The sequence below is a fragment of the Syngnathus floridae genome, chromosome 19 (assembly GCF_059516105.1).
Source record: "Syngnathus floridae isolate MCC-2025c chromosome 19, RoL_Sflo_1.0, whole genome shotgun sequence".
Lineage (NCBI taxonomy): Eukaryota > Metazoa > Chordata > Actinopteri > Syngnathiformes > Syngnathidae > Syngnathus > Syngnathus floridae.
The window spans coordinates 6,579,335-6,604,779 of NC_142431.1; the positions used below are offsets into that span (position 1 = coordinate 6,579,335).

At 43.7% G+C, this 25,445-nt stretch overlaps 3 protein-coding genes across 20 annotated transcripts in view; 1 reads left to right on the top strand and 2 right to left on the bottom strand.

Annotated features, from left to right (window-relative positions):
- Nucleotides 1–1,425: 1,425 nt before the first annotated feature.
- LOC148381925 (MAM domain-containing glycosylphosphatidylinositol anchor protein 2) overlaps nt 1,426–25,445 on the top strand; it is a 91,380-nt gene continuing 67,360 nt past the window's right edge. For 2 of the 6 annotated variants that reach the window (XM_088361351.1, XM_088361356.1), the window contains exons 1-5: nt 1,426–1,529; nt 9,782–9,872; nt 13,054–13,176; nt 16,288–16,455; nt 16,743–17,462. In XM_088361351.1, the coding sequence (XP_088217477.1) occupies nt 17,390–17,462 (73 nt within the window). In that variant the 5' untranslated portion in view covers nt 1,426–1,529; nt 9,782–9,872; nt 13,054–13,176; nt 16,288–16,455; nt 16,743–17,389. Of the gene's footprint in view, nt 1,530–8,646; nt 8,662–9,781; nt 9,873–11,044; nt 11,554–13,053; nt 13,177–16,287; nt 16,456–16,742; nt 17,463–25,445 lie in introns of those variants that run through there. The other 4 variants (XM_088361355.1, XM_088361352.1, XM_088361353.1 and 1 more) reach the window with 4 other exon arrangements.
- On the bottom strand, nt 2,075–4,699 carry LOC148381926 (apelin receptor B-like). Of its 2 annotated transcripts, none has more exons than XM_088362563.1 (2): nt 4,286–4,699; nt 2,075–4,198 (listed from the first exon to the last, which is right to left on the bottom strand). In XM_088362563.1, the coding sequence occupies exons 1-2, from the start codon at nt 4,627–4,629 to the stop codon at nt 3,583–3,585; spliced, it is 960 nt and encodes a 319-aa protein (XP_088218689.1). In that variant the 5' UTR covers nt 4,630–4,699; the 3' UTR covers nt 2,075–3,582. The 2 variants fall into 2 exon arrangements, with proteins under 2 accessions (XP_088218689.1, XP_088218687.1); XM_088362561.1 differs by having other exon boundaries at nt 2,075–2,914; nt 3,569–4,698.
- Nucleotides 5,654–11,512, bottom strand: LOC148381927 (NADH dehydrogenase [ubiquinone] 1 alpha subcomplex subunit 9, mitochondrial-like). 12 transcript variants are annotated; one of them, XM_088361362.1, is made up of 6 exons: nt 10,751–11,222; nt 9,705–9,938; nt 9,369–9,443; nt 7,129–7,224; nt 5,996–6,062; nt 5,654–5,901 (listed from the first exon to the last, which is right to left on the bottom strand). In XM_088361362.1, exons 4-6 carry the CDS (start codon nt 7,200–7,202, stop codon nt 5,737–5,739), a joined length of 306 nt encoding a protein of 101 aa, XP_088217488.1. In that variant the 5' UTR covers nt 7,203–7,224; nt 9,369–9,443; nt 9,705–9,938; nt 10,751–11,222; the 3' UTR covers nt 5,654–5,736. The 12 variants fall into 12 exon arrangements, 6 of the variants coding, with proteins under 6 accessions (XP_088217488.1, XP_088217484.1, XP_088217489.1 ...); XM_088361358.1 differs by having other exon boundaries at nt 6,309–7,224; XR_015854285.1 differs by lacking the exon at nt 7,129–7,224.

A 25,445-nucleotide genomic window follows, 5' to 3' on the forward strand; every position in this document is an offset into this window, starting at 1 on the left:
AGGGTGCCTCGTCTCTCCTGTCTATTTGAGACAATACCACGCTAAGGCTTGGGACGACTCCACATTGGATGAAGGATTTGACCCCAGAACTTGAGGAGATGTGCTAACCACTACCCCACCTTGTTGCTATTGTTAAGATTAGATTCAGCCAGGTGAACTGTACTGATAGGCCTAAAATATTTAACCCGCAAAGGTCAGAGTGATATAGAATACTGAATGATGTTAAATAGTTCCATCATATATTGTATTTGCAAAGGTTATTAAGTACAGTATGTCCCTTGGAGGACAGTTGTACATATTTTCCTTTTTTAATGCAAAACTGATCCTGAAAGCATTCAGGTCCATCTGATTATGGACCTAAATGCTGTAGACTTAAAAAGTTCCCCCTCTAACATCTCTATTTGTTATTCTGTGCGATGCATGAGCACCATGGAAAATAATTTATTTCAGTCTTCCACTTAAAATGTCATAAGTTTCATTTAACAATTTTCATGATTCCGATTCAACATGTCAAAAGAATATTTTTTATTGTACATAAGAAGTAATCAGAATTGATTTTACTCCAGTAATTACAGGAACTGACCTATTGAAAAGTATTTTCCATGCATGTGTTTAGATGAATCAGTTTTACCTTTTTAATTAAACCACAGAAATAAATTAACTTGGAAAATAGGTAAATATGAAAAACATTGAGAACAATTTTACTACATGGCAATTTTTTTTTATCTGCTTACCATAGGCAGCTTGTTCTTCTTTTTCTGCCTTTTTCCTCGCAATCTTCTCAGCCACTTGTTTGTCAAGAAATTCCTTATCAACCTATTTTATGTTTATTTATTTTCTTGTGCGGGGGAGTACGGGGTTAAAAATAATTTTAAATGCAAAAGAAAATGTTCAACACAAAAAACTGACTCCGATGCACCTCAACTTGTCATCAAACAATCTCGCTCTTCTTCGAGCCTCAATGTCTCGACGTCTCTGCACTTTGACATTTGACAGGCCTTCCAATAACAATTCAGTGTTGCTCATCATCATCATCGTCAGACACTGGCGAGTCGAAGATGTTCACCGTGGAAACGTTAGGAGCCCTTTTGTCCAGTGGGCGTTGTACGAAACACACGGGTTGCTAAGGCAACGCTTCCTGGTTCTTCGGAACAAATCGTCTATTTCCGCGATGTCTCCGAGACAGCTGCACAATGTCATCTCGCTGTATGTTTTTTTTAAAAATAGGTTTCTCACCAACAGTGATTCCCCTGTTACAATTGTACTAGCAATGCTGGTATTAAAAATGTATTTGATGTTTTCATGAGACCTTGCAGTATTTTCAAACATGGCTACTCAAAATTCTCCACTAATAAATATGTGGCCCAGAAATGTGTACTGTACAATGTAGTAATTGTATAATTCTTGATGTTTTCATGAAAGGTGCCTGCAGTTACTGGAAGTTGGATGGGGACTTCAATAGACGTGAAGGCCACCCAGCCACCCAGCAGGTCATCCCATGTAAGCAGACTCGGGTACACGTTGCCAAGGTACCACTTTAATGATTTACACTGTAATCTTGTGGTCTTCAGTGATTTTGTGTTTTGAAACATAGTCCCTCTGCAACCTTCCTTCTATTACACATAAAAACATTTTGTCATCATAGTGTCAATGCAAGGGAACTTTAGCAAACCACTCGCATTTGATATGATGATCTGGGTCCTGATTATGTGTCACACATCTGGATTTGCTTCATCAGCACAGGGCAATTTCAAGTTGTTTTGCGCAACTCAGGAAACTAAAGCAATATTCTCACGTTCTTACAATTTAGAGTAGCAGCAAAGGTACTAAACGTAATTTTACAATGCACCATTGGATTGGTTAGTGATGTTTTTGGTTTTAAATGTATTTGCCGGCCAATGTTATGATTAAATTGTAACCAAGCGTATACATCACTGGAAATACGAGATGCATCTATACACTACCGTTCAAAAGTTTGGGGTCACCCAAACAATTTTGTGTTTTCCATGAAAAGTGACACTTATTCACCACCAAACGTTGTGAAATGAATAGAAAATAGAGTCAAGACATTGACAAGGTTAGAAATAATGATTTGTATTTGAAATAAGATTTTTTTTACATCAAACTTTGCTTTCGTCAAAGAATCCTCCATTTGCAGCAATTACGGCATTGCAGACCTTTGGCATTCTAGCTGTTAATTTGTTGAGGTAATCTGGAGAAATTGCACCCCACGCTTCCAGAAGCAGCTCCCACAAGTTGGATCGGTTGGATGGGCACTTCTTGCGTACCATACGGTCAAGCTGCTCCCACAACAGCTCAATGGGGTTCAGATCTGGTGACTGCGCTGGCCACTCCATTACCGATAGAATACCAGCTGCCTGCTTCTGCTCTAAATAGTTCTCGCACAATTTGGAGGTGTGTTTGGGGTCATTGTCCTGTTGAAGGATGAAATTGGCTCCAATCAAACGCTGTCCACTGGGTATGGCATGGCGTTGCAAAATGGAGTGATAGCCTTCCTTATTCAGAATCCCTTTTACCCTGTACAAATCTCCCACCTTACCAGCACCAAAGCAACCCCAGACCATCACATTACCTCCTCCATGCTTAACAGATGGCGTCAGGCATTCTTCCAGTATCTTTTCATTTGTTCTGCGTCTCACAAACGTTCTTCTTTGTAATCCAAACACCTCAAACTTGGATTCATCCGTCCACAACACTTTTTTCCAGTCTTCCTCTGTCCAATGTCTGTGTTTTTTTGCCCATCTTAATCATTTTCTTTTGTTGGCCAGTCTCAGATATGGCTTTTTCTTTGCCACTCTGCCCTGAAGCCCAGAATCCCGCAGCCGCCTCTTCACTGTAGATGTTAACACTGGTGTTTTGCGGGTACTATTTAATGAAGATGCCAGTTGGGGACCTGTGACATAGAATAGAACGTACGCAACATGTTTTCTCGTTGTAACTGGACACACGCAAACAAGGTGAAACTGGATGTAGTAAACTTGTACAATTTAAAGAGAGCCAACACAAAAAAAATGCTTGAATTATTATAATCAAAATCGAGGAGGGAGAAATTCAAAAATGTTAGCTCAAAAGAAATTGAGATAAATACACATATTAGATGGAAAATACGTAAACATTACAAAGAAATACAACACAAAGCTGTATATAAGAATAAAATATAGTTTTACTTATTAGACCTTTCTGCCCCCTGAATCATAAGCATCCATAAATACTATCTAACCAATAACAGGGCTATTTCTGACTTCTGTGCCCAACTGCGCAATTTGAGGTGAGGCTGGTTGCTCGTTTTCACACAACCTGTCTCACACAAGTATTTGAACAGGAAATATGCAAATTCAACAGTTTTATTGCTGGTTCACAAAAATTATTGGCTTAAAAAAACAGTTTCTATAAAGGAGAGAACACAGAATGAGAGTAGGGAAAAATATCAGATAAATATTTGTATTTTGGTTTTATTTTTACTTGTCATGCAGGCCTGCATTACACAAAGACGATTCACGTTTTATCCCTTGAGCTTTCTTTGTCAGGAAGCCACAGAGTCACGAACCTGGAAGTAAACATCTAGTGTTGATTGAGTCCTCCAGGCCCACTGGAAGCCCTGGTGGGTTTCTGGCAGTACTTCTTGAGCTGAAGCAAGTGCAGGCAACGTGACCTGAAACGCAGGTCCAAGAAGGCGTAGAGGAAGGGGTTGAGGCAGCTGTTGACATAGGCCAGGCAGGCGGTGTATGGGTAGGCCAGCCGCAGAGAGCTCCAGAAATCACAGGTGACTGGAAACAGGTTAAAATCAGAGAGGACGCCCACGGTTCTCACCACATGGTAGGGGATCCAGCAGACGGCAAAAACCACAACCAATGTGGTGATGACCTTCAAGAGTTGCCACTTGCGTTGGTCTCCTTTGCGGCAAGTGTTGAAGTGGCGAATCACCGTACAGCCGATCAACCCATAGCACACCACCATGGCCAGTAAGGGGAGCAGGAACCCCAGGGTGGATAATGACAAGCTCAATCCGGCATACAGCAAACTCATTTGATGCGCACTGGTCGTGACAAAGCTGAAGTCTAACGTGCAGAAAGTGCGGTTGCCGCTCGGCTCGTCCAAGGTGGTGCGGAAGACGAGGGCAGGCGTAGACAGGAGTCCCGACAGCATCCAGACGGCAGCAATGGAAGCGTGGTTGTGGCTGCCGGTGCACAGCAAGGACAGTGAGTGCACAATGGCCAGGTAGCGGTCGAAGCTCATGCAGGTGAGAAGGAAGACGCTGGCGTACATGCTGAGGAGATCCACATAGCTGATGATCTTGCACAGGGCCATCCCGAAGGGCCAGTGGTTGTCCATGGCCGTGTACAGCACCCACAGGGGCAGTGAGACAGTCAAGGCCAGGTCGGCCAGGGCCAGGTTGCCGATATAGAGGAGGGCCGCTCGCCGCTTCCTTTCCACCCTCCACACGGTGGAAATGACCACGCTGTTGCCAAACAGGCTCAAAATGAAGATGAGCATGAGGAGCACTGAAATCAGCGGCCGGGACACCGTCCTCATGGGGTAGTCGCACATGGTGTCGTTCTCAGTCTCCATGTAGTAATAATAGTCGTCGGGCGTCTCAGTAGGCTCCATTTCTTTTCTCTCTTGGTCTCGGGGTAACGTGTTGCTGCTTGTGTCATTTGCCCACTCTTGCACAATCCCGTGCCGTGAAGAGGCATGCCCTCCTCCACCGCCCACTTTTGGTGCAAACACAGCCACTAACCTATTTAACCCAGCCTATTATTTTCTATTACGTAATCTACTATTGCTCTTTTCTTTACTTGCCTTGTTGAAAGCATGGTATTAATATCATGCAAAAAAGTATTTCCATTTTATTGACGCGCTTCATCTATCTGCTTGGCCCAATGCCAGCGTTGAGCTACAGTCCAGGGGTGTCAAACTCATTTTTGTCGCGGGCCGCATCGTAGGCATAGTTTCACTCGGAGGCTCATTATGATTGTCATTGTCTTCTATACACAGTATAGGCTACAAAACAAACTGATGAATAATTAGTTTTGAAGTCAGAGACTAGTAAAAACTGTTCAAATATTTTAAAAAGACGAATGTTAATAAAAATTGCAAGCAATATTTCAATTTTTATTTAAAGTGAAGACAATTTGTAATTAAAGTAATGACCAAGTCGATACAAAATTTGTCTTCGCAGGCCACATAAAATGATGTGGTGGGCCATATCTGGCTTCCTGGCCTTGAGTTTGACACGAATGAGATACACGATCTGCAAAAAACCCTCTTAACCTTCATGTGTGAAGTTTAGATGCTTATCTATATGGGTCTGTGCTTAGACACTCCCATGACATGAATGAAGACACGCACTACAGAAAATGGTTAGATAGATGAATATTTGCCTGTCTCCTCTACTTGGGCTGATTCAAAATGTGGTGGCACAAATTACAAAATCCTGAATCAATTCTTACGGTCTAGAACTAATTTTATTATACAAATGATACGCACGCACGCACGCACACAGTACAGTGCATTAGTACCATAACTGTAATGTTTCTGGAACAATGTTTGTGATTTCAGTGCATCATGAATGAAGTGCAGCTATATGGCCAACACTGGATACTATATCTACCAAGAGACAAACATAAAACACTTTTAAGGATACAATTATTTTTTTATTTACATACAGAATAGCTAAAGCATTCTGAAGTGACAATAAGCCACTAATTTAGTACTTTAATAGTTGATGTTTTTTGCTGGCTTGGTTGCATCTACATCAGCTTCCAGGAAACGGAATCGGCGATGGAGCCTCAGAATCTCAATCGCCTTTTGCTCGACGGTGGAAGGACGGATACCAAGATCCTCTAGACCAGGGAGTCCTGGGTACTCAGTTGTGTGAAACTGGGAAAAAAACGTTTTCATCACACTAAACTCTGATGAACTGCAGTAAGCTGCAACTTTTACTCTGAACTCCCCAAAAAGTTTTCTTTCTTACCCTTTCTACTTTATCTGGGGTTGTCCAAGGCTCAAATGGGTTCAATGCAAAGAACTGAGCGGCCAGGCTGAAAAGACAAACAGAAGCACATGAAGCGATTCATACAGATTTTCAGGTGCCAAATTATTTGGTCGAGGCATGTAGGAAAACATTAAGAAGGGAGTCACCGCTCCTCTATGTATCTTTGTCAAAGTGGATACAAACAACTGTGAAATTATGATCTTTAAAACAAGCATCAGATCCTCAACTTTGAAATGTATCTGATGAGGACCAACCACAAATGTGTATGAATGTTAACATGTTAAAAACTTACTGAAAGAGTGGGCGGGGAGTGGATAGATTAACAAGCATTTTATTGTTTTGATCGATGGTTTTTTCCAGCGCTCCTCCGAGACCATCAAAGCCAAGTCCTCCTCGGTGAAGGTTGTAGTATCTCCTCTTTGTTGTTGGACGCATCCCATTGTGTGTTTCTGCAGAGGCGTCTTGCTTGATCGCCCGACCGAACGCTGGCATCACCTTTGCCTCCGACATAGCCACGCTTGTAGGGCTACCTAGTGTTGGCGTGCGAGCGTGTGCTGAGAGGCTAATTTGGTTTGTAAGGAATATTCTTGTTAATAATTGACTCCCACCGGGGGAGCGTGGGGGGAGAGCGAGAGCAGTTCTTACTCGATAAGACTACAAATGAGCTTTTAATCTGATAGGATAATGGGGGAATTTAGAGGACGCGTCTACTGACAGGTGAGCCTTACTTTAGCCAGCCGTGGTAAACATTCTCTATAAGTGATGCAAAAATTGACAGTTATTCATTGATGCGTTAATTCTATAATAGGTTACTGTGGCGGTATGATGCCCTTTCTTGACCTCTCGTTATGATGGCGCGCTCCTAATTGATTTGTTGGCTACAAGCAATATAATGTGATGATAATATCGCTGATAGCAACTAAAAGCCTGGACAGGTAAACGTGTTTGAACGATACCTTTTGTATTTAGGACTAAATACCTTTTAGTTGTCAAGAAACCTGGATCCTTGAAACCACCATATTGGAATGGCAGATGAGAGCTTCTTTGTTGGCCCTTATGCTCACTTCTACCTTTTACCATCGCTCCTTCGAGGCACCATGTCTTTGACTTACCTGTGACACCATAGTTGTAAATTCAGTGCCGTGAAGGAGGAGAATGTCAAGCGTAAGTCTCGCCACAGCACCATTGCTCAGTTGGTTGCTTGCTCACTAAAGGGGGTGTCAAAAGAAACACCTGTTCCTTGTGAATAATGCTTGCGCCCGAAGTGAATAAGAAATAGGTCATTCAGGTCTTTCAAATATATGTAGAGCCTGGTCATAGTGTTTTGATGAATATTTCTAAACTGGTTTTAAAGCTAAGAATGAAAAAAAAAGGGTTACGATTCAGAGCTCTCATCCAACCTCGGATCCATTCAATGATTGATTGGGCTGTGTAAACATATACAAAGCGATTGGGTTATTTGCAAGCAAACTGCAAAACCGTCTGCAGTAGCAGCGGGGACTTGTCGCCCAAGCTCACAGTTGTGCTCCAGTGTGGCTGAAATGCAAGAGGCTCATTAGACCCACAGTTCCCCGATGAGACGTTTTAATTACAAGCTAGCAGTACTTGCCTTGCATTCCAATCCGTGTTAGCGTCTAAGCAGAAGCTCTATGTCACGTCGCCATGTGGGTCAATGAAAATTTGTCTCAAAGCACTAAAGATAATGTAGTGCTATTGTCAAGTTGCTTTTACACTGAACTCTCACTATTCATGGGGCAGTTGGGGACTTGGTTAAATTATAATTGCCGATTGGTTGGAATTCACCGTATATTACAGGGAGCGACACATCGGGATGTAGATACGACTAGCCGACGCTGCGGTGGAACATATAATTAGAGCCCTTTATTCGTTTGGGTAATCACGCCTGTCAGATACTAAAGTAATCTCTCAGGACCGTATTCATCACGTAGCAAGCGTCATCCAATTTACAGGCCAGGCCGAAGTGGCTGGGATATACCCATCCTAAAAGGTAAACAACATGCACCCGTTTAGTTGTTGGATTTACCGGTACAACAGTCGGTAAAATATAATCCCCTCTTAGATTCTCGGCTGCTGTCAAATCCTGGGGAATTAAAAAGTAATCAAAAGTGCGCTCACTTTTACAGGCGTTTTACCACACGATAGAAACACCTACAAGCTCGATTTATGATGCTTAAAAGGGAGATGCAAGGAAATGATTAACCAGAAAAGTGTTAGCGCCTGCATGTGGTGGGACTACAAATATCCAAGTCAGCGCAAAGGGGCACCGAGAGCAATTTTTTTTTTTTTCATGTGGCGCAGCAATAGTAAAAAGCAAATACAGAAATCAGCATGTCGTAGTATTGTCGCAGTATTGTAACAATCGTCAGTTACCAATTTGCCAAAACACTAGATCGTTCGGAACAATGTCATCGTTATTAGCTTGCTTATCTGCCAGGCATTTTTATCAAGCACTCAACTTAATTTAAGACTGACTTGTCTGAAGAAATGGAGCACGGCTATGAATGATTAGCTGCCTGACAAAGCCCAACCGTTGGCATGGCAACAAAAGCGACAACAAGTACGACAGCGGGCGAGGCGTCATTCAATGAATGTCCTTAAGTGATGTGGAACTGCAATCCCTCGCAGTAAGAATCTGGCCTTATCGATGGCTAATTGCACTTTAAGTTCCTCCCGTCAGTCTTACAATCTAATCAAGCGGAAAATTAATATTTCAAAATGGTATTTTTTCGGCTCTCTGTTCGCATGATAATGAAAGAGGCGTAGCTGATGTGCTCTTTAATTACCCACATCCTTGGCTTCTTTGTGCCACTTTACGGAAGCAAATGAGCGCACAACTATCGTATTGTTCACATATCAAATCAAAAAGATGTAATTCATAAAAACGTGACCATGTTGTCTTCGTGATAGATATTTTCTTGGAATCAAAACATTTATTAGTTTCTCCTTGGGAATGGTAATCTATTCACATGACAGAGCACGGATTGCAATTTGCTGCTCCCGGGAGTAACACAGCAGTGGCATACGATCAACATGGAGAAAGTGTGGAGGAGGACGATGTACATAAAAGCAAACAAAGGTGCTGTGTGGAAAAATGAGGGTCAATACCCCAAAGACTCATTTTGGCCTATCCGCACTCTCCGTCCAAAGCAGCCTCGACACCCACGCCGCGGCACTTTTAATTAGACCCCGTGCATCCATTGCGGCGTCCTCTCTCGCACTTTGCAAGTTTCGGACAACGGCCCTGCAGGGGCAAGCGGAAAGCTGAGGAATTGCCACGTGGGCGGCTAAGGTGGGATGTGGGAGCGCACTGTGGAATGCGTGTGCGGCTCACCTTGAAGTCAGCGTGCTGGAGAGGTTTTCATACGCAGCCACACGGATAATGAGCAGCTGGAGTTTTGGTGATTTCCTGTGAGGGCGACATAAAGAGGAATCAGCAGTCTTCAGGACTCATTATCTCGCTGCTGCTGTCACTGCATTAAAAGTAGCGGTCACTAAAGCTTTTCACCCGCCCTCCTCCAAAAAAAAAAAAAGAAACAACACCCTGACGTGTGTGTTTATTTGCGATACAACCTCAACGATATTTATAATTTCAAGGTCAAGGCCTGGTAATAGGAAAAAAAAAATCTAAACCATCTGTGAATTCAGTGTTCAGTTGAAAGTCACTAGCCAACCAACTCAAGAATATTAGCTGAAATTTGAACATGTGATGTTCCCGTCTAACCGAGGCTTGCATCGCTCTCACAGGTTCATAATGGATGTGCTCAGCGTATCCAGTCGAGATGGAGACACGGCTCATTGAATTAATCATGGAGACGGCAAGGATGAGCGATGACAGGTTAGGACCAGTCATGGATGTGCTGGGCCAAGCTGAATGTCAGGTCCACGTGCATCAACAGTTGACCTTGCAAAAAAGCGTATGTAACTGTATCACAGCCAAATATGCCAGTAGTTAAAAAAAAGGAGCCTTCATTGTATTGTGAGCTTCTGGCATTGGCACAAACTTTATTAATTCACTCACACACACAAGCATGAATACATTTGTATAATGTATGATAATATGAAGGTTAGATGTGAATTCGACACTCAAGGACCATTTAGCAGATTTCTCCCTGGATTTGTGGACTTGCTCTCAAGGCCCTTTTTGTCAGAATTCTGTACAGTCATCCCATTACGGCAATTTCTGCCTTCAAAATAATGCTGCATTTTATTGTCTGAGATCAAAACCTGTAGTTCCAAACGAAATTTCACATCGTCAACATGGGCTTACATGACCAAGAAATGAAATGAAATTTCAGACAGAGCACATGAAACACGCACATGGTGGCGTGAATTTAGCCTAAGCGTGAAACAATGCAACAACGGTCTACTCAAGAAATTGAAAAAGGTTGCCAACATATTCTCTTTGCTGTTAGCCCGATGTTCTTCATGACACCATTTTTACTTATATTGTACGTGCGCGCACTGAAAGGACATTTCTTGACAACGGAGCGTCCTTGAAGGCAACGCTTTGCCGCTAACGCCTCGCCAACTTCGTTCTTTTATAAATGAATGCTGATGTCGAATTAGAATTGCAGCAACATGGAGGGAAAATATTCAACAATGAAGGACATTCATTTGCCAATGTTGTGACCTCTTCGTGAAAAAAATCCAAACAGACACAGATAAGAACACGTCAAGTTTTATGAGGCAGGAATTATGCATCAGGTCACTTACAGAGAGTTCAGTCTTTCATGTCTTCATCTGTCTCTCATTCCAATGAATTATGCGTATACTTGAGTGGGAATACATCCCATTCTCAAGCAAAGTGGTTCAGACACGTTATTTTGGCATCTCATCATCCGTTGCATTTCCCATCGCAGCTCACACTGGGAGCAGGAACTTTTCGCAGCTAAATAAATGCGAGAGGCGGGACCTGCGCTGATGTAAACATTAAAGCATTTTTTTTCCCCAGTGAAAAAATAGTGCACATTTTTGTAAACAGCACGCAAGGAGTCATCAAAGACACAGCGTTTAGATAGTCTCACTCCCGTTTTATGTTTTGTGCATGAAAGAGCCACTGCGCCTTCATCTAGCTACCTGTACCGGCTTCTGCTAGCTGGTATTATAGCTTGACTTTGATGGAGGATTTGTTCTTCACCGAGTGCTCTTTACAGTATGTCAGACAAATTACCGTCCTCTCTCCATGTCAAAGCTCACGAGGAGTTCAACAACCCTCCCCCCCGTCATAGCTACCTGCTTTTTTGAGGCAATGAGCTGCCGCAAGGAATATGTCGCGGCAGCTTGACGGAAGGCACAAGATCGATATGTGACTAATACTATCGGTCTTCCCCCGACGAACCCGGTGAGCAGGACGCAGCAGGTTTTTTTTTGTGTCTTTCAATCTGATGCGTCCGATATCCTGTCCCATCACTCAGTGCAAACGTCGAGATCTGTGGCGCATCAGACTTCTTGTCAGTAACCATTCAGAGTGCACTGTCATCCACCTGCAAGTGGAGCTCATTAAAACTGACTGCAGTGTGAGTGGAGATGATTTCCTCAGTTGTTTTTTTGATCCTTCTGATATAAAATGGACATTTTGTTTCTGCTTCCCCTACCTAAGTCATACTTGGTCAATTTCATATCATTAAGTCAAAACGACTTAGGGGGGCTGATCTTTCCAAAACGGTGGATTCTCCTGAGCCAAATATTTGGTTTAGCCCACCGGCATGCAAAATGTGATCCCATACACTCACATTTCCGCCAACAACGCAAGACTCGGTGTGAGAACTACTTAAGCCGTACAGAAAGGCTTGTGTGCTTTTTAATGAAGTCTTTAATCAGCCCACGACGTGAGCATCTATTCATTAAGCCGCGCTGCTGCTCTTTGGCAAAGTTCTTTGGCACCCGAACATCTCTTCGGCAGTGCTGAGAACAGCGAATGTTAGAACGCACACATGACACACACATGCAGCACATACGCCGTTCTGCTTGCCTATGCTCTCAAGAGACACACCCATCATCCTTTCCACACTCAACAGCCCCCCGGCGGCTTAAACAAGCTAACATGCTCAGAAAAAGATACAAAAAAGTATGTTACCGTATTTGCCGGTGTATTGGTCGACCTTTTTCGATCCAAAATCGACCAAAAAAAATCGACCTCGACTTATACACCGAGTCATAAAATTTAACTTCGTATTCATCGCTTCAAATGTGATAGTAACCAAGGCCGTTTCTCATGCATCTCATTGTGCGTTGCACTTTGAAAATTTGAACCGGGCGGCGTGCGCGAGTGCGCGGCCCGCTGGAAGTCGAATGAGGCTCCGCGATCTCCTCCGCGGTGCTTATAAACAGCCGATCCGCTCGGCGGGGGCTATTTTCGGCCACTTGGCGCGTGCGCACGGCCTCCCGGATGTGCCGGGCGGGTGCGCGAGCTCGCCGGCCGCTGGAAGTCGAATGAGGCTCCGCGATCTCCTCCGCGGTGCTTATAAACAGCCGATCCGCTCGGCGGGGGCTATTTTCGGCCACTTGGCGCGTGCGCACGGCCTCCCGGATGTGCCGGGCGGCGTGCGCGAGTGCGCTGGCCGCTGGAAGTTGAATGAGGCTCCGCGATCTCCTCCGCGGTGCTTATAAAGTGCCGATCCGCTCGGCTTGGAGCTATTTCCGGCCTCCCGGATGTGCCGGGCGGCGTGCGCGAGCTCGCCGGCCGCTGGAAGTCGAATGAGGCTCCGTGATCTCCTCCGCGGTGCTTATAAACAGCCGATCCGCTCGGCTGGAGTTATTTCCGGCCACTGCGCATGCGCACGGCCTCCCGGAATTTGAACACATTTCGTCAATAAATTTCGCATATTTCTGATTGAATTTTGAAGTTTAATATAATGCAACAATTGAGCTCGACTTATACAAAGGATATATCATAAAATCGTAAATTTCCGTCGAATTTTAGGGGGTCGACTTATACACCGAGTCGACCTATACACCGGCAAATACGGTACTTCCTGTCTAACTGACGTCACTTTCTATCATATTTCTTCTTCAAGATGGCGGCCAATTCCCGTTGGAAAAGTGTAGAATCAAATTCCACTTAGCATCATCACCCATTTGCGACGTAAGAGGAGCTGCTTCTTTTGAGGCTTCCATCTCACCATGCAGGGGAAAAAAAGGTAAGTTCAATCATATGTTGCTCATGAACACCGTAGAGACGATTTATTTTTCATTTTTATTAATGCAATCTAGAACTGGCTGACTTCATGTTGATATGAAACGAGAGACAAGAATGATAAGCATGTTTGTGTCGCACGTCAGGGGGAAAAAATGACACGGTAATAACAGTCATGATGCTTTCTTTTCATGTGTTGCAAGGTGATTACAATTCCGCTCCGCCGGCCCTGTGGAAAAGCAGCCGTGTAAATCAAATCCGCCGCCTTATGATGGCGAGAGAGACGGCAACAATTTTTGTAGCATGATATGCAATATTCATTGTGCATCAATAATTCATTTGTTTTCTCACAAGTCGGCTTAAAGTGATTGCGGCCCTATTTCATTTGGCCAGTGATTACATGCGGAGTGCTCTTTGGATATCCTTCCATGTGCTGCATGGAACAGTACATGTCAGTTGGTTTGTGGTGTTGTGTGGTTTTTCTCCAACCTTTATGCACACATGGAGTACCTCAATTTCAATTCAAATACAGAAATTAAATGGCACATATGTACATATGAACTGTAAGTAAGTGCCTTTCCCAAACAACCAATTAGCAGCATCTGCTAGTACCCTCGCTCAGGTACAAACACTGATTACCTTTGGCCTTTTGGAGAGCGCCTCGTGTGTAATTTGGCGCCTGTCTGAATCCAGTGAAAAGTTAACTTGCGCACGAGCGTTCCCTCTCGAAATGGTGGCAGTGCCACTATCGGTTTGTAGGAGCACGCATGGGCTGACACTAGGCTGGTTTTTGTAATCTTTTCTAGAAAGATAATTACATTCTCAGGCACAGAGCAGTACACAGGGAATGTGCTTGCTCGGTCTATGATATTAAAGTAGCCCTTTTCTCCTTTTAAGGAGGCGTAGCTAATCTTTGCTGGATTAATCGAATGGAATAGAATAAGACTAAATGGACAGTACCGGGCGGCGCACGAGGATAACGATATCAAGCGCTTGGAAATATCTGTGTACACAAGAGACCAAGAATGAGTATAGTCAACATGAATAATGTGACAACCTGTAAATTAATAAATATATACCAGAGTCTATAGATACGTATAAAAGTCCATGTGGGCAGCAGCAATAATTGTCAGCAGTACTGTATGTGTTAAACAATATATATACACGCGCATAACACCTAACAGATGTGACCCCAATATATATGTATCAGTAGTTGAGAATAAATCTACACCAGCAACAGAAGTAAATGCGGGCAGCAGCATTATAGTATGTAAAAATGAATGACTCGATAGAATTACTTTTAATGCAAAATATTACTGAATGGCGGCGAGAAGGATTCTCTGAGCGAGTAGGTTTCCAAGGCCGTCCAAATGGCGGAGCACAGCTTAATTAGCGCGCTGAGCTCTGTGCTGTCTCACCAAAACGGCCGTGACAGAATCAATTGGATGAGTTGGGTGGAATCAGCGGGGGAGCGGCGGTGATCGATAAGGCCGATAGAAGGTTCCAACACTGTAAGAATAGATGGACCGCCGTGCGGGTTAATCGATGGCGGCGCAAATGGTTAATGCCTGATTACAGTATAGGCACCTGGATGAATTCATTGCAAATTTTAATCAGATTAGAGATTTGGGACAAGACTCCATCATACCTATTTTCTAACCCCGCACTACGACATGACCCGCGTGATCCCCCAGAGATTTGCTCTTAAATGCCACATTCTCGTGTTTCACGTCATACCGAGCACCTCATCAGCCCGCGTAAAAACGGAGCGAAATGTCACCCTTGGTATTATGTTCATAAAGCCTCTTGTTGAAGCTACTCCGTGACACTGCGCTCATGCCGCCGGCCTCTTAATTGTGACATTTTAATGAAGGCGGCCCAGTTCACGCAATAAGTCTGCGATGCGTGAGGTTTGAATTCCTGCAAGGATAGGAAGAAGACCCTTACATAATAATGTAAAGTCCAGAAGGATTTGTAGGAGATTTCGGGTAATGAGAGTGATATTGTTCCTCTGCAGTTAGGTGAGCTAGCTGTAGGTCATGCTAATTCTCGTTAGCCTAGCAACAATGAAACGGCAAGTGAAAAACAGGCTATATTTAACTTAATAGACCACCGCATTGGTACTATTCGCAGCCTCAAAACACGCATAGTAAAATCACTTTAGCTTGCGACCATAAAATTAATCAGCGCCATACTCTTGACACCCACAAATAAAACAAAAGCGAGGTACGAGCTGAAAATAAAATCCTGACGCCGTTCGAGATCACCGACGTCCGGCGTAAAACGGACCGCGGGACAAGATTAGTACATTAGACATTAATGGAAAATTTCTAATGGCCTGTTTTAAATGTCGACTGCACAGATTTTTTTTTTTTTTTTTTTTAAACTCCTGAGCCAGGTAATCATGCAAAGTTGCCATCAAGGTAATGACACTGAATGGCAACAGAAAGAGCAATTATTTGGGATCTTCTCCATTGGGTGCTGTGTGCACACTTCTTGTAGTTGAGGGTCACGTATGAAACATTGAATGATTAAGAGGTTTTCTTATAAAACATGTTGCTAGGAAACAGCTACTGTAAGGTCTGGCCACTTATAGTGCACACACTTTACTGTTATCAGTAGAGCAATAAAAAGCCAAACACTACTTCATTTATTTATTTATTTATTTAGTTCATGGTCACCAAATCTGCCAAAATGTACCCTTTTAAAGAACTTTAGCCATGACTGGAAATTCACTACCACTTGTTATCACCAATTCTGAGTCATCGTAAAAGCAGTTTAGCGCAGTGCAGTGTCCTTTCATCAATGTCAGCGATGGAATGACTATGTATCAATCCCCCATATTATATCATCATTATATACATTTCAAAATAATGCTTCAATTACCATCGACTACTTCATTTTTATATGATGAACAAACCCAGTAGAATTTGCAATTTAATGACTCTTTTATGCTCTTAAGCATTCAGCCATGAGCACGCTATTCTGATTTAATTGCTTGTAGTTGATTTATTAAAATGTGAATGTATGGGGTGTAAAAAAGGATTCTCAAAGGACCTACTACGCAAGTTAATTTCACATTTTGTAAGTCTAACATATTTTTCAAATGTCTCAGAAAAACTACACAATCGAGGACAACAATCCTTATGATTAAATGGGTCACAACTCTGGAAACTGAACATCCTCAGCAACGGAATGTCAATGCCCTAAAATGGACTGGCCGGTCGAAAATGTCCCGAAATTCCCAATGGCCGCCACGCCCCTTTTATCTACTTTAATTACCGTAAGTAAAATCCAAGACAAATATTTTCTATTGAAGTCAAATGGGTGCATTGGTGGACAAAAATATTCTGAAAATGTTTTATTGAAAATTCCAAAACCCAGGAGCACCTCGCTTTACGACAGATGCCACAAGAACACAACACATTAAATAATTGACATCACGTTTTGGTTTTAAAATTTTAAAAATACATGTTAAATATTTGTTAAATGTCTCTCGCTCTGCCTCTCTCACTCTCTCATCCACCCATCACATCTTCCTCCTCCTCCTCTTCCTCCTCCTCCTCCCAGCCCCAAACAGCTGCGTCTCTCCAGCCTTCCCTGATGCCGACTCTCCCATACTGATGAGTGTGAGGAGTCGCGCACCTCCTCTTGACGTCGCCTCCTTTCCCTCACCCCGGCTTGCGCAACAACACTGACTGAGCGAGCCGTGGAAGCGCAGCCCCCCGCCTCCTTTGCTCACTCCTTCCAGCAGCCTTGCACTCTCGCCGGCTCCTCTGCACTCAAAAGCGGACCTTTAGAGCCGATCCGTCGAGAGGCTGGGATGCGCGCGTCGCCGCCACCGCTGCTACCGCCGCCCCGACGCTCTTACATCTACATCGCTACCTCCGTGTGGATTCTGCAACTGTGAGCACATATGCACATCCAGGAGGAGATATGCCCGACTCTAGCACGCTACTGCCCGCCTGCAGTCCTCCTCGGCACAGTCCCTCGGGCTCCGTCGCTACCTGCACGGAGGAGCCGATGCAAGCTTGCTGAAGAAGAATAAAGACAAAAAAAAGGTCCACATCCGACACTTCTAGAACCCCTTTTCTTTTGCCTTTTTTTTTTTTGGTGGTGGTGCGGAATTTAAAGCCTTACACGACGCGCAGATTGATTGCTTCTCCTTTGGATCATGCAGAGATTATTACCACGGTGAAAGAGAGAGAAAATAAAGGATGGATCCGGTTATCTGCGTCGTGGGGCTACTGGCGCTGCTCGTGGAGGGCATCCGTTGCCAAGGAGTGTACGGTGAGTGAGTGACATGCATGTCCATGACCTTGCAAAAATAATATATCATATGGTCACCGTCACTCTTAACGCACTGCACGAGTAATTATGCACACATGCAACTCTGATTCCGTCGTAATTTACGAATGCTGAATGTCCACTCGCATCGTCAACACGATCGGTGTCACCCTATTATTTATTATGTGATAGTCGTCATCTCTTTTTGTGCAACCGGTGGTACGAGCAGCGAGTCGCCATCATGATTCAGGATGGAAGCTCACGTGCGCTCTACTTCCAGCTGAGCTGAATGTGAAGTCATGTGTGCCGATTGGGTGGTTGTTGCCTTGCATCGTTACACGGAGTCGTGCTGTCATGTGTGCAGGAATGATGCGAGTCTGTACTGTGGAAGCTGTGTCGGGCCTCATCTGCAAAAAAAAAAAAAAAAACTATCACTGCACTCTGCACGTAGGTGGAGTGTTCCTTCAAAAAGCTCCACTGGGCCCTCGTCCAATATTGACGTTGCGAGAAATCACAGTCGTAGACGCCTTACGTACTGATGTGCATCAAGCATAACGGTGTCCCATCACAGTTTGCCGTAGAGGAGTTGGTGATGGAACAGATGGAGCTGTGTGTTTTTTTTTTTTTTTTTTTAAACTCCCCTGCGCTTGTGTGCCGCTGTGCCATGCATTCTCAAAATGGTCATTCCCCCTCGTCCTCATTGCTATTCTGCTCTAAGTGCCGCATCTGTTCTGTATGCACCTATACAAGCGGGACAAAAAAAAACCCCAACCACATTGGGTTGGAAATATTAGACCTATTTTTCATTTTTGTGTACATGGCCTTAAGAGGCGGGGCCTAGTGTAGTGTCAAACGTTTGTGAGCGCTTGAGTGTGAGTGTCTGGGTGGGAGCTGTGGCCGACAGCAGCTTCCGCTTTAGTCGCCCTCACTGTTTGTTTGACTGTTCTTGCGGCATTCAATGAACGGTTCACAAGTGCTTCGAGTGCGGCTCCCCTTTTCTCACGTGCATTCCAGTAAGTACTGTTTGTTCTATTGTAAATAAAAGAAGTGGCTAACAACTGCAAAATGTAACCACTGCATACTTTCACTTCATTGATGACTTCAGGTAACATGTTTATGCTGGTTACTGAGCATATTTTGATATTATGAGACCAAGAAGACGCATACATCATAGTTGCTAACCCTTTTGGTTCAACACAAAGCTAACATCTGTTGTATATCATTCTAATAGTCTGTTCAAGACCATGTGTTGGCGGGTTTGTGAATACACCTTTGTGTTCTGCTTAACTATGTATATTCATAATTTCAAGGCCAAACCAAAGCACAAAGTGCAGTCAAACGCAACAAGCTGCAATAACGTCTGTGCTCTTGCGTCAGCCGATTTTCATCAAGGTCCAGCGCGGTACTAGCAGACCCAAAGATCGACCCCATCTCGTAAATAATGGGGCCGTCATCATTCATCGATCATGATCAATCCATTTGATTACGAGCTCAATAAACCACGACTGATGCAAGTCATTGATTGTTATGTAAGCACGACTCCGATTCCAGCCAACCAAATGGTCGGCTGGATGGAATAATGCTTGACAAATGAATAATGGACAGCTTTTCTTTGTTGTTTCAAAGATAAGAGCTTTTGGAATGCATGATATGAATATAAATCAGCACGTTAAACAAATCTCTCATTGATCGAAGGTTACCGAGCTGAATCAAAATGGCATCTTGGCGGAATTTGTGGCCTATAAACAAAGTAGCACAGTCCAAGCGGTCAATATGATAGTGTATCGCAATGGCTGCCTAAATAATAACACACTCCATTGGAAAACACTGCAGTTGTGATTGTGATTAAATGCTCGGTTAATTAGCGTTGTGAATTGAGTCCCAAACAAGCCGAGATGAACGATTAAATTAAGTGTCATTATGCTTATTTATCTGCAGCAATTTCTTGATTTGATGTTTTCTATTGAACATTTTGCTCGTCGCCACGGATTTCTAAGTGGAGGCAAAAGTGGAATTTTACCAACGCTGCACCCCCCCCCAACTAAACGGCGTCGTTGTTAAGGGGAAGTCAAACACCAGCGAGTTAAGCAGTGCCGCTAGAGTCATTAGAGGGGCCTGATGTGAGCCAGTCACCCCCAAAACATTATGGCTGCAGGCCACAGAAGAACATCTGCTCGGCTGCTTGTTTTTGTTGTGTTCACATTTTACGCAATCCAGTCCACACTCAGGAGAGAATGCTAATATTTCAGATGCTACTTGCAAATACTGAAGCTATTGTTGGTAAATGCTAAATCCTGAGATGGCTTGTGTATTGTTAGGAGTAGCAATGAGTTAACTAGCTCTCAATATGTTTAACGACTCTTTTCTCAAAGTCAGAACATGAAACATGACTAGCGTAAGACGGCATCAAATGTTTTGTCCACTCCGCCGCTTCATCCAGAGTCATTCGCTGCCGTCATGATCCATCTGGGCATCAAAGTCAGTCGGCGACAACCTCCTCCTGATCACATTTCGTCGCATGGCGGAGGCAAAAGTTCCGACTGTGCTCTTCCCCCCCTCTATCCCGCTTTCCCTCCCTCTCTGATTCCCACTGGCATTGAAGTCCAAGCCATTGCCGCTTGTGTCTTTTCATGAGACCGGTTCAGACGCGCTGGCTTCTAAGCTATGCAAATGCATTCTGCCAGTGAAACTAAAGCCGTCTTTGTTGGTACTCAGAGGCCTCTTCCACAGGGTCCTTCATCATTTCCTTGGATCAGGACCCTCACATTTCCCACCGCAATGAGAGCGAGGATAACTTTATCTCCCTCTCGCCGTCCTTATGTCCGGGCTTGTCTCTTGCCACATTCCTCGCAGAAGTTGGACATCTCAGGATGTGAACGCTTCAATCAGCGGCAAATGAGGGAATACTGCCGGGCTCTGCTGCTAAGAGTTATCCGCACCACCACCCCCACCACTGTGGTTAAAGTGTGCATCGGGCACGTTGGGAATAGACAGCTACCTCGTGGGTGGCTCTTCAGACAGCGGCAGCCTAATCAAACCAAATGTCAGTTCTCTCTGGACCTAGTCCCGGGGGCAGAGATTTGCCGGCTGGATATGCGCAGCGTGGGACCGTGTTGTAGCCGAGGGTCTGAATTTGTCACGCTCTGTCCATTTACTACTCCGAATTAGCTTGATCAGGGTGGATCCACCTTTTGAGCAGTGTGGTGAAGCCTTGAGACATAGTTCAAAAGACAAGTGGAATCTTTAATACCCTCATCAAGAGTTCAGAGACATTTGGATTTGACATTGCCTGCACGGAGCCAAATACAGGACTTCGTTTCATCACATCCTTGTCGTTTGCCGGCTTCATAGAAAAGTCTATGCTAGACTTAGAAAAATTCCAAGACCTCTCAGATCCAACACAATCCAGTCTTGGAAACTGGTAGACCTTCAACCTTAGTTTAGAATTATTTTATTTCATATATTCATTCCTTGCCGAAAAGTATCAGCAAGATCGTCAAACGCTAGCAGTGCGTATGGCGACAATGGCTTCCCGGATGAGTGCCAAGCAGAATTCCAAATGTTTTAAGGCTGCTTCTGATGAATAATTGCATCTTCTTTCACTTCAAACTTCCTTCTCGGCTCTTGAATCTTGCATGTCAACAACAAGAAATGAAACCTGTAAAAAGCAAAGAAATTGCCGCACATCAAAGCCTCAGTTTTGACATGTAAAATATATTTTTTTAAGGATGCGGATGATGAATTAACTGCTGGTTACACTCTCACAATATGAAAGGAAAATGATTGGTTCCGGTTGGATGTGAGCTTTAAGATTTCATTACACAGTAAAAGGCGCAAAAGTTAAACTTTTGATTGACCAGAGAGAGCCTTGTTATATTATGCCTCTTTTTTTGGCCATGATTGATTCAGAGGTAAATGTTACCTTAGATTGTGCTGGAATGCTTGTGATAATCACCACTTAAGTGTCCACAATACATCACAACAAATTTAAAGTGGTAATAATTAGATTTACTTATTGTCAGTTGCACTTTTGTGGAGTTTTGCTGTTTCGGTTCTGCGTCTTTGCTGCTAATCTGCCGACCTGTTAATTAAATTACTGCTCCCCCGCGGCTAAACCGATGCCTTTTTCCTCAACCTGCCAGAAGTGCGAGGTTTATGTAATGTGTTCGCATTGCGTCGAAATAGCTTCTGCCTAATGAACACCAGGTTTTATCCCCCACCCGCCCCCCCATCCTTATCCCAAGTTATCATCTTGGTGAGTGGCAGCGCTTCCAATCACAGGGAATTATACATGCTAGCAGCCATCAAAGACACAGGCGTGATGAGAGGGCCTTATTGAATATGAATGGCTGCTCCCGTCTTCTGTTATGCTTTTGCCGTCACTCAATGCGATTGTCTTTGTTAAGCCAAACTGGCAGGAGACTCATTGACAGTGGCAGACGATAACGCAGTCAGCCGCTTTTCGTAAAGTGCTCGTACAGTAGACAGCAGTCTATTTTTATGGGGGTAGACTAGACATCCTATTTTTTGAGGGGGGGAGGTCATAACTAATTTTCCTTTAATTAATCATTCTGCCAGTAAATAGTTATATCTAGACTGATTTCATTGTACCTATTGTACCGGTAAGGTGTACTTTCACGGTGTTCTAAAAAACAGTTATCCATTCTTTATGGCATGACGAGGGTTATTAAACATTCTACCCGTTGATCGTTTGACATCGGCAGGTTATAAAATCCAGATTAATTTTGCACTTTACCGGTGTAATTTTTTTTTTTTTTATAGGGGTTATAAATTCCAGCCTGACATTCTTTGCGGCTTTATTAGGGCCATTAAGCATTCTGCCTGATGACATCAGCAGGTTATAAAAAACAAATGTACATCAATGATCTCTTCTTAAATTTCAATTGTTTCGCTGGCTTTGCAAATTCCAACATGACAGTGTTTTTTATTATTCATAAGTCTATGTTTTGATCTGTCAATACAATTCAGATTAAATATGCTATAGTTTTGTGGTAGTTGTCAACTCCAAATGACATCAGAGGTCACAAATCAGTTGTAAAATTCCTTTTTGATGTGAACGCTAGCATCGAACCCTCTCGCCACCTCACGCATCTGGATCGAGATCCGTGTTTAATTAGTGAAGTTCTCAGCACTTGAAGAAGTGGCGTGAGATGATTTTATGTGTTATGGCACCCGCAAGAGACTAATGCCAGCCTTCAACCATGTCACTTCAGCCCACACGGGGTCTACTAAGTGCTTCTTCTGTCGAGTGATGTCTGTTGTCATAGCGACAGTACGCAAACCCACCATCACCAAAAAACATTTCCGACTCTCCGTGCCTTCTCCTCTTCATCTGCTGGGCTTCACGTGCCGGAGAAGCTGTCGCCCTAAACGCAAAGTGATTGCAGGAGTAAGAGCGGCCGTGCGTGAGAGCAGATTAAAAAGAGGGCAAAGGGGTGAGGTGGCGGCGGGGCTCGATGTCTCCGCCAAAAATGATGGCGCCGCTGCGAGGCAACAGTAATAAGCTGTCTTCTTATCTGGGTGGCCTGTGTAGTGTGCACGGTTTTTCATCTTGCGGTAGCCATAGCAACCGCATCCTGAGTCGTCTCGACAGTCGTTTTGTCAAGACAATGTCAATGTGCATTTTGTTGGTGTTCTAAGACCGTAGATTGATTCGAATTGATTAAATTTCAATATTCTCCACGGAACCTCCCTTTATTCCTTACAATGTGCATTTTTATGGTGGTTATAAATTTAAACTGGACATTGTGTAATGTTTTTTCCAGGGGCCATAAATCAATTTCGCTTTGATCTTTTAATATCAAGCAGTCATACATTTTTATAGCTTTACAGAGGCTGAGCATTCCGGTCTCTTCCATTTCATGATTCTTTATGGCTTGTTGCTACATTCCTGTGTGTACAAGTGTACATTTTGTACACGGACATACATTTCAACTGGACATTGTTTTAACGTTTTATTGGTATCTAGAGAAAAAGAAGTTCTGAAGGTTTTGTGCCAATACTGAGTCCTATATTGAATTGTTTAAAATGTGTCCCAAACTTTTCAGAGAGCCTTAGTTCCAGCTGAAGAAAAACAGCCCTAGAGCACTTTGCTATAACCCCGAGGGGAAGGTATTACCTCTGTCCTGACATAGTCAAGTTACTTTCACAAGTCTTACGATTTCAGTGTCAGACAGCTCGGCCAAATTGATTTGGAGAAGTCACATGATTCTACTGTTTTGTACTGTAGTGTCTTTTTTGAACACCTGCCGAATGTGGCCGTGAGCCTGATAAAGCGCTCCTCTTAGAAGAAAAAAAAAAAAAAGATAAATGGTTTATACTTCCTGCAAGGCCTTTTAAACACCCACAAAAGAGAGGTAACATTTCGGCAGAATGGGCCAAAACAGGGAAAGACAAAGCCCATAGAGAGTCGTTATTCCTCTTCTGTGCTGCTTAGAAGTGACAACTGAAAATGATGGAGGTCTTAAAAGCCTCACATGCACATTTGGACAGAGTCAAAAGAGATGCTTAAATCACCGGTAGAAATTGTCACAAGATAATATGCCTCATTGCAAAAAGACCCGTTTGACATTTCCTCGTATCGTATAGATTCTCAATGGTGAGTAGCTTGCCGTTAAACGCTCAAAATAGGGCTACAATCGACGCAATTAGGTTAAATTATCGGACTCCCGGCGAACTTATAATTCATGCGAGGAAGGAGTTTAGGTTTCTTGTGTTCTCAGTCCGTAATCAAGGACGATCGTCAGAGAGGCTTTGTTGAGGCGCTACTTTCTCTTTAACCTAAATGGCGGCTTGATTGTGTGAAATTGCAGGTCAATAGTCAATCTGTGGCTGATTGTATGGTTAGTGCTTCATGGGGGTTTATAGGAAGAACACACACTTTTGCTCTCCAAGTGCTGCCATCGCTGTTGTTTATTAGCAACTTCGATGTGAAAATCTGCTCAATGACATGAATTAAATCTTCTCTCGCTTGATATCTGACCATTCCTTCACAACTAAATTATATTGCAGATTTTTGGATCCCTCCTTTTTGCGACCCTTTGTGGAAATATTTTCAATGCTGTTATGATTAACAGCGAAACATCAGTGGTGGTATTCCGTTTTTTTTCTAGCGCTCGCACTCACCCGACACTAAACACGAGTGGCTTTGTGATCGTTTGCTCGGCGGCGTTATAAAATTTTCACAATGTGGATATTAAACACCTAAATCCACACTTTGTCGACAGAACCGACGTCTTTCGAACAAGGCGTCGCAGCGGCATCTTCCGATGCATTAATGATGCCCTCCAAAGAGGTGAAACATGGGGGGAATGTTACTATATTTGTATCCTAAGCCACATTCCGTCACACGCTCGCTGAAAATATTCATGAATTCAGCCAACAGTTGTGAAATTTTGGCAGTGGCCTTTCAGCGGTGAGAGGCCTCCTGCAGTGGGCGCCGCTGCCATGTGTGTGTTTGCGCGTGTGTTTGTGTTTTTTCCCCCCATGGGTTTCTGGGATGCTACCGAGGTAATTGGATGTGTGACGCCCACGAAAAATCTCCTTTAGCCCCCGGGCAAGCGCTCTTTCAATCCCAGCATGCCTCTGCGCAAAAGCACAACCCAGAGGAAGGCTTATTCTTTCAACCGACAAACATCAAACGCTCCCCGGTGGCGGCAAAGCCCGTTAGCGCGTCGTGACACCAAGACGTGCGTTGGCCGTCGCCGTCGGGACGTCAGCCTGATCGATGCGTTAATGCCGGGGTTACGAGTAAGTGCGAATCATAAGTAAGCCTCAGGTCTTAACCTTTTAAGTTTCACGTAAGTCCAAAGTCACGCCGTGTACTATGGCAAAAATCAAATCGAGTCCGCTCAAAATTTCAAGAAAGTTGAACCAAGTCATTATTCGGATTAAGCAAGTCAAAAGTCAAATCGAAGGTTGTGTAAGGCTTTAAATAAATTATATTAAATGCTGTTTTTGGTCTAT